The sequence below is a fragment of the Crassostrea angulata genome, chromosome 7, assembly GCF_025612915.1.
Source record: "Crassostrea angulata isolate pt1a10 chromosome 7, ASM2561291v2, whole genome shotgun sequence".
NCBI lineage: Eukaryota > Metazoa > Mollusca > Bivalvia > Ostreida > Ostreidae > Magallana > Magallana angulata.
Window position 1 is genome coordinate 48,487,832 of NC_069117.1, and position 8,634 is coordinate 48,496,465.

The window sequence follows — 8,634 nt, forward strand, 5'->3', positions numbered from 1 at the left end:
AAGATATAATCAATATAATATCAATTATCAACGATTGAAAACAAAATAATCCACCTTGTTTAATTTTATTCATTATCCTTTAGAAGTATGCGTTTGCTTCTTCTGTTTTTTCTTTTTGCACAGTTTAATGAAAAATTTGTTTACTTTATTTTTGAGCAGTTTGTAAATATATTTATATTTTTTTCATTTTCTCCAACTCTTCCGGTCATTTGTATATGTACAATATTATGCGTTAGTAATGAAGGAAATAAGTCCCATGACATATCACAAAATGTATAAACATTCATTTATTGGTTGGCGGGCTTATTCTGTGGTACATGTACATGCCACAACATGCATTTTAAACAAGAAACTTTGAATAACATTCAAAATAATTGTACACCTTCCTATTATTTTTGTTTTGCTTCAAACAAAAAAAAAAAGCCTAAATATCAGTAGATCTGAATACAGTGATTTTTTATGAAGATGACCTCTTTCTCCTCTCTTTCTCTCTCTATCTTCTCTCATAGAAACATCTTAAGCATAAACTATTATTACAAATTTCTGACGTAAATCTTACTTTTTAAGGATTTTGAAACCTTCTCAATATTTGTATCTCATATTTCTTAATCAAATAATATTGTTATTTACCTAACTTCCGTTTCCGCCATACTACACATTACATGTACTTTAAATAATATACTTGAATTGAACAATTGAAAATATTTACAAACTATACAGTAATTTTGATGTATGTTTAATGACAGCGCCTTAAGGAAGTTTAAACAAACCCTCAGGCTATGCGACAATGCACCTTCGAAGGAAAATACAACTTCTTTCTTCTGTTATGTGCCCCTCGTGACAAATCTAGTGTAAGTGATGCATGGCAATGATAAAACGTATAAATGCATGCTTACCAGGAAGGTACTTCTCATTCTAACAAGCAATGGATAACGACACAATTCTATCGGACAAGCTAGACAAGTGGAACAGTGACCTAGCCAGAGGACTGACTCCCAACAATGTCATCCTTTCACTGTACATAGTTATTGGTCTGCTAGGAAACTCTACAGTGATTCTGATCTACGGCTTCAAGATGAAAGGAAACAAAGAAGAACGATATTTCATCCCATTTCTTGCCACTGCAGACTTTTGGGCTTCCCTCGTTTGTGCTTCATTCGGAATCGCTCTTAATAATATGCAGGCACAGTTCACCAACAATAGTTTGTGTAAAGCCTGGTGGTTTTTCGCGGCCTACACAACGTTTTGTTCAATCTTTTTATTATTGATCATTGCCATTCATCGGTATCTTAAGGTCTGTAGACCATTAGGAAGACAAATGACATTGAAATGGAAACGGTTTGCTATGTGCATGGTTTTGGTAGTCGCGTTTGCTCTATCGGCCCCTATGACATATTTCTATGGTTCAGTGTCTTTTCCAAACGAAGAAGAGGGAATCGTCGGACTGAGATGTAGTAGATTGAAAACCGTAAATAAAACAGAGTCGTTGATATTCGGAGGCGTTGTTGTACTTACTGCCATATCGATCATCATTTCCCTCATTTGCTTTTACGCGAGAATAGGGTACACTATTATCAAACATTTTAAGTACAACAAAGCAGTAGGGAAGAAGGACAATACAATTGGCACAGAAAAGCCAAGTCAGAGCAAGAACTCGCAGGTACATCATTCCAGTAGTGATGGACACTTAAGTGAAACGGACACTGGATTCCAATCCGTAGAGACAGACAACACCGAGCTCTCTGGTACAAATAATGCAGAACCGACTAGCGGAGTAATTCTGACAACAAACACAATTAAAGAATCGAAACCAAACACGTTTAAGTCAAGTGCAAAGCGGAGAAAAGAGCAAACTAACAAGAAAGTTGTTCACAAATTTACTCTGATGTTTATGCTGATCACTGTTATTTTTCTTATTTGTTACATCCCAAAAGTGATTATTATGCTGTTAGAAGCAAGAAACACGAGGTTCTGGGAGGAGTTTTCAGATTCGGCTAGAGCTGGTATGCTTTTTGTATACAGAATGTATATAATTAATAACATCACAAATCCAATTATATATGCATTCCTGGACCATCAGTTTTTAAAAGAAATAAGGATGTTGTTTAGAATTTGTAAATAAAAGAGTTTTTTATATATTATTTTGGTCTTTTGATATGCAGCATTGTTTATCGTGTGTTTTTTTTGCATTTTTATTTTAATTTAGTCAATCTTTATGTTTATTATACATGGTAAAATATTTGTTCATAGACGATATTCATTTCATCACTCAATAAACAAACAATTTGTTGTTTCAATCCAATGGTTTAAACCAAAAGTTAAAACTATTTATTTCTGTTTGATCTCTATTTTCTTCATCAATTTTTTAAACAAAAATACAGTTTATTTAATATTATTTCAAATAAAATGATCTTTTCTATTTATCGTTTATATACATGTACGTTTCATGTAATGTACGTCATCAAATGTTTAATATTGATATAGATGAAAATGTGTAAATATGTTATATTGTTGATTACATGTACCTGCATGCAAAAAGTTTCGTTGACTCTTTTTATCATGTGTCATTTCGCTCTTGTTTGTTTGATTGTTTATGCCTTGATATTTTTATTGTGCATCTTTTCCATCACTAAAACGTAAAGAAAACGGAGCACTTTGGAGAATAATTGACAATTGACACTCATAACATTACATAATTTTTGAATGAAAAAGAAGCGTTTTTCTCACTTTGTTCTCATATTTCATTTTGTCGGTGCTTCCTTGATAGGAATGAAAAAAATGAAAGAGGCACAAAGATAAGAGACACTTAACTTATTTGTTTTGAAACAAATGGATGGTGTAAAGTTGTGTGACTAATAGCAATCACTGTGTGAAGTGGTAGCATGAATAATGAAACTTGAAACATTTCATATTTGTTATGTTCTATTGTAGATATGTCGAAGTGTAAATATGAAGGCAAATATGAATATGAAAGATTGTTGTCTGTGCTTAACTAAAGTCGACTTTTAATAAATATGATTTGATTATGCATCCTTGAAATATTTTTCTTATTGGTTTATTCGTGTATATTCACTTCTTAGTGAATGAATATATAGAGATATGTGACTCTTTTTATTGCACAACCATTTCAGGAGAATTTACTTTTAAAATATAATTACAAATTCCTGCCTTTTGTTTAATATTTAGTAACTCTCGCAGAGTTTGATATGTTATTAATCACCATATCAATCACAGTGAAGAATAACTACAAAAGTATTAACGCAATATTGCCTATCAAATCAAATCTTTATCTTGTTTGTAGCATAAAATCATAGATGTTGGATCTATAATAAAAAATGAAAGCTATTGTATTGAATGTGGACGATATCAATTTTTCCTAAGCTTATAAAAAAATTTCAATATAAATGCTTATCGAGGTTCTCCATGCATATTTTGAACTGTGTTCAAGAGCTAGAGTAGTTTATTTGATCTGCACAGTTGATTTTTCCAAGTCACAGTAATTTTTAACTCGTTGGGAAAAGATATTCCACTAAAACAATGTTCTACTTAAACATTATATGGTCTGTATATTCACAACCATCTTTCCCAATAAAAATGTTTTCTTGTTAACGTTTGTCTATTTGACCAAATGCTGGAGATCTGTTATACCCGCACTTGTATTTTATTGAAAATAAGATTTCATATAGTAAAGAAATTTGAATATTAAGGATTTAGAGTAGTTTTAGCATAAAATGTGCTTAAAAAACTAAAAATATTTTATATAGTACTTTATAGATGAAAATGTACATTTATTCGTTTTCGTCCAATCTTGTTAAGACCACCCTTACCAGTGGAGGATCTGCACTTTTATTTAAAAGATTTTCAAGAATATTTCACAATTCTTTCGATCGTGTCATCTAATCTTCGCTTTCAGAGATTCGTCCAAAGAAGCTTGTGAGCTTTAAAGAGCAGACCATTACTTTGATTAGTGTTATAAGAGTGGGTGCACATTTTCATAATTTGTGTTAGAAATAATATACTTGAACTGTGAAAAAAAAAATTAAGAAGGTACTTTAAAAGATAATTAATCTATACAATCGATGAATGTACATGTGTCAATCTGATTAAAATCAGATCCTTTGATCCGCTCACGAAGATCGCTACACAAGAATTGTTACACTGTGGGGTTTTTTATTGTCGACAAATAAAAATTGACAAAATGATTCTGAACTAGGGTCGTCAGAAAGGACCTTCTAGAACATTTTAATGGTATTTTGTCAGTTGTTGTTTTAAAGAGGTAAATATATTACGGAATTTTATTGTAAATTTATAATATTTTGGGTGTTTTTATTGGTTAACAGTAGCCATCGAAAGTCGAGGAACATCTTAGCAAGGAAGGGCTGCACGTAATGAATTTAAACAGTTGTTTATCAGACTAGCTTACTGTAAGTATGTATAAAAGAGGTTTTTCTACATCGAGTCTTGGTTATAAGTATTATTGTCAATGGCAAAGGATATTATTACGGATGTTATTTTGCTTTCTGAAAAAGTGAAAATGTACTTGTTTACCCACGTAGATTGGGAAACTACCTATTTCATGAATGTATGATTAAATCCCAAAGTGTGTATCACCAATCCTTTGGTACAAATCTTTATTTTCAGTTTATTTTGTTAAAAGGACTAAAAAGGTCCCTGCGTTTCAAAGCAAAATAGTACATTTTACATTTTACCCAGTAAATCAAAAATTAAAATGATGATGCATAACAATAAGTTTCTTTTGTGGGGGTTCAATCGGGTTTGCGTCTACTGATTCTATTGTTTTAAAGTTTGCAAAACAAATATTAAGGGGGGCTGGGGGGGTGGCTGCCATTTTAGACAATATTGACCTCCTTTTAAAGAAGAGCTCCATATAAAGATAATGGAAAATGATCAAATTTTATATTAAAATATATGAAATTTTTCTTTACTAAAGAGTAGTTGACAACTTCAGAAAACACATATAAAATTTTCAGCTAAATCTGATGGTTTTTATATCATATTACCGTATATTTTGACCCCTAGCCTCCTTAATATATTTTTAATGAGAATTTTGTCCACATTTTTTCTAAGACTTCAGGTTTAATTTAGATTAAAAAATTGAAAATTTGGTAAAAGTTAGCCTAAGTCAATGAACATGATCTCCTGTTTTTCTTTGTCTTTTATTTTTACATTTTTCTGAATCATTTATAATAAATATTACAAAACATAGTGAAACAAAGCTATACAACTTTCCTCTGACTGTACTTAAACTTTTACGGAAATGTAAGGCCGATGCTAAGGAACAGAATACTCATGTAGGAGTGGGTGATGACCAAGGTGCTTATTAATAGTCTTGTGATTTATAGCCCTATAATGGGTGTTGATCTTATGATAAACTCTCATTATTTGTATTTTATCTTCCCTCTAAGTGGGTTAGGCGAAACATTTCCTGAGATGCATGTAGTGGTTAATTGGTTTTCTGAAAACACTGTGAAATAATTAATAAAATACTGCTGCACTTGATAAATACTTAAACGTTTTAAGTATATAATTATCTTAACATAAAATGCATCATTACATTTGATATTTATAAAAAAAACTTCTTTAATTCAGAAAATTCAATTTAAATTTGTTTTGATATTCATTAAAATTTAAACTTTTGTATTACCATTATAATTATAACAATATTATGACATTATATATAAAATAACATTAAAAGACCTATGGTCTTGATTTTGGTATATTGCATTTACCATTAGAAGGCTCTTAACAACAAAGAAGAGTTTTCAAATTGGAAAGAAATGCTTTGTCCAAGAAGGCATATATGAAAGGATTGGCAATGTTGTTAATAATGAACATTCTGTATATAAAAAGTACAAAAGGTCTGGTATCATCAGAAAGTTCCTCCCAAAACATCGGAGAATTTGCTTCCAGCAACATAATAGTTACTTTTGGGATGTAGCATATCAAGAAAATTACAGTAATTAACATAAACATAAGGGATAATTTGATAACAATATTTTTGTTTCTCGTGGCTGAAGAACTATTGCGTTTTAAGTTTTTCAGTTGTACACTAACAACATAACCGATTTTAAAGTATACAACAGATAAAGAGGTAATGATTGTCAGTGCGACAACCACTAAAACTGAGCCATACATCAACGAAAACGTTCTGTTCACGTCATATAGTCGACTACAACGCTGACCAGTTAAGTTTCTTCTGACGTCACTAAATGGAACAGATCCATAGAAGTAAGGCATGGGAAGAGAGAGGAGAAGGGATCCGGCCGCCAAAAATATAACAGTGAGTCGTCTGCGGCTTAAATCCATGGCGACATTACGTTCCGATGGACAGAGCTTCCTCAGTCTTTGGAAAGCAATGACTACCAGGTAGAAGGTGGACAGAAGAGTTGTAAATCCTGCGAAGAACCACCAAGTTTTGCACAGCACCGGGTCATCAAAGGTTACTTGATTCAAGTTCAGAATGATTCCAAAAGATGCACAAACAAGACACGCGAAAAGATCAGCAGCACTTAGGTAAGGTATAAAGTATCTTTCCTCTTCTTGCCAGAGTTTTGAACAAAGGTAAGTAAATATGACAAAACCATTTCCACAAAATCCTATTATCATATAAACAATTAGTATAAGATTGTTGGGCAATAACTTCATCGCTATCCCTTCGTTCCAAACAAGTACACTGGCGTTCATGATTCTGAATTATGAATTACTTGTTTTTTACAATCATTATTGTCATTTCTATGACTATTGTTTCATGCACACGAGTACAGTATTCAAAGCACGGGAGTTTGAATATGTAACACATATGTGTATGAATATGTTTATGATTAAAAATGTGTTTTACTGATCATTTCCCGGATGTCAAAAGATCACCAGCCACCCACTAGTCCTATTGTTACTATGTTGCTTAAAGGTAAAACCTCCTCAATGTCACAATGATCCGGTTGCCAACCGGTCAGTCCCCTCCCAAATATAAACTGTCGTCATGGGATAGTGGGACAGTGTTTTAGTTTAATTCTCGAAGAAAATTTAAGCAAAACATGCGTACACACACCACGTGCACGAGTCTCATATTTGTATCAATGGAAAGTTCTTATAATTTTATGATATGACTCATATATTATATGGACTGTTCATTAAAAAATAAACAATGTTACGTCTACCGCATTGAAGAAGATCCACACGAGAATCGATATCTTAATGTAAAATTAACCTTTGGAAATGTATTCTTATAAACATTTTTTTAAAAAAAATTATGATTCAATAACTTCATAACCTTCCATTTCAAATTTTTGAAGTTCCATTGAAAAATGAATTTTTTGTTACTTATTTAAAGATGTTCGTTCCTCTGTTTTTTGGGGTGGCCCTTTTGGGTCACCTCTATTCTAGAAATTATGCATCATATATTGATTCTACTCATAAATCAAAATTTTATAATGGCAATTAAACTATCTTAAATAAAATAGTAAAGGAAAAATTACATATTTACAAAGCTTAGTATGGGACTATATTTTGTGGCGGAAGGTTTTTAACCCTCTAGTGCCCCATGTAGCATACATGTATATGCTACATGGACTTGGATAATATGCTTAATGATAATTATTGTATATAATAAATTATCTCCCTTTGATTTGAACTCTCCACTATCATATTAGCAAAGTTTAGTTTTGGATTTTAACCTAACTCTACGTCACATGACTTGTTTACCCTATCAAACATGGCTGTCTCCATGAAGAACATAACACTGTACAGAGCCAGAGTTTCCTCAGTCAATTTCTAGAGTACATAGTGAGTATTTGTAAGAACACTTAAAAATATCTTTCAAAAGGATCAAATAATTGAATGGAGTATGAAAAATCCCTTAAATAATACATAACTGAATGCAAAAATTTATTTGAAATGATGTGTTGCATATGTGATACATCGGGAATTTATTTTTTTGTATATTATATGATACACCGGGCATTTACAGAAAATACAGCTCATTTAAATTTTGGGCACTTTACACATTGCAAATAACTTGAATATTGAAAAATAAACAGTTGTTTGTGATGTGTATTGTTATGTACAGTAAATACTACACAATTTATTTCGAAAGATTGTTTTTAGTTTTTGCTTATCAATGAATAATATTAAGGTAAATCTATGTATCACATATGAAACATTGGGCATTAAACACTTGCTTTACAGTTAAATAAAACACAAACTATCCTGATATCAATATACAGGTTTTGCATTAATAATTCTGTATTTTGCAAATAAATCATTCATTTCTACTTTGGATGTTTATTTCTAATGTTTATTTATTTTCTTATCAGTGAATGTGAATCATCTGACTCATGATTTTGAGACTTTATATCAACTAAAAAAATCAAAAGCCTTCCTCTGTTCATGAATGTGATTCTGACTCCTAATATTTACACCCCCCCCCCCCCCTCCGCCCTTGGAAGCAGCTTACACCAAGGAGAGAAATAGTATAAAAATCATAGTGATCCTCCTCTCAGGGAATTGAATTTATGTGAAATAACTGAAGATGTAGACCATTTAGATGTACTACATGTACCTCAGCTGCAAAACCAGGAATGGAATTGCTCAAACCAGCAGTACAAAGACCCATAC

The 8,634-nt window shown here is 31.7% G+C and overlaps 2 protein-coding genes across 2 annotated transcripts; one reads left to right on the forward strand and one right to left on the reverse strand.

The window, feature by feature from the left end:
• The first annotated feature begins 731 nt into the window (after positions 1-731).
• On the forward strand, positions 732-3,030 carry LOC128157080 (gastrin/cholecystokinin type B receptor-like). The gene has a single exon (XM_052819444.1). The coding sequence runs from the start codon at positions 926-928 to the stop codon at positions 2,120-2,122; it is 1,197 nt and encodes a 398-aa protein (XP_052675404.1). The 5' UTR covers positions 732-925; the 3' UTR covers positions 2,123-3,030.
• A 1,288-nt stretch (positions 3,031-4,318) lies between these two features.
• Positions 4,319-7,490, reverse strand: LOC128157081 (tachykinin-like peptides receptor 86C). Its single transcript, XM_052819445.1, has one exon. The coding sequence runs from the start codon at positions 6,703-6,705 to the stop codon at positions 5,764-5,766; it is 942 nt and encodes a 313-aa protein (XP_052675405.1). The 5' UTR covers positions 6,706-7,490; the 3' UTR covers positions 4,319-5,763.
• Positions 7,491-8,634: the final 1,144 nt, after the last annotated feature.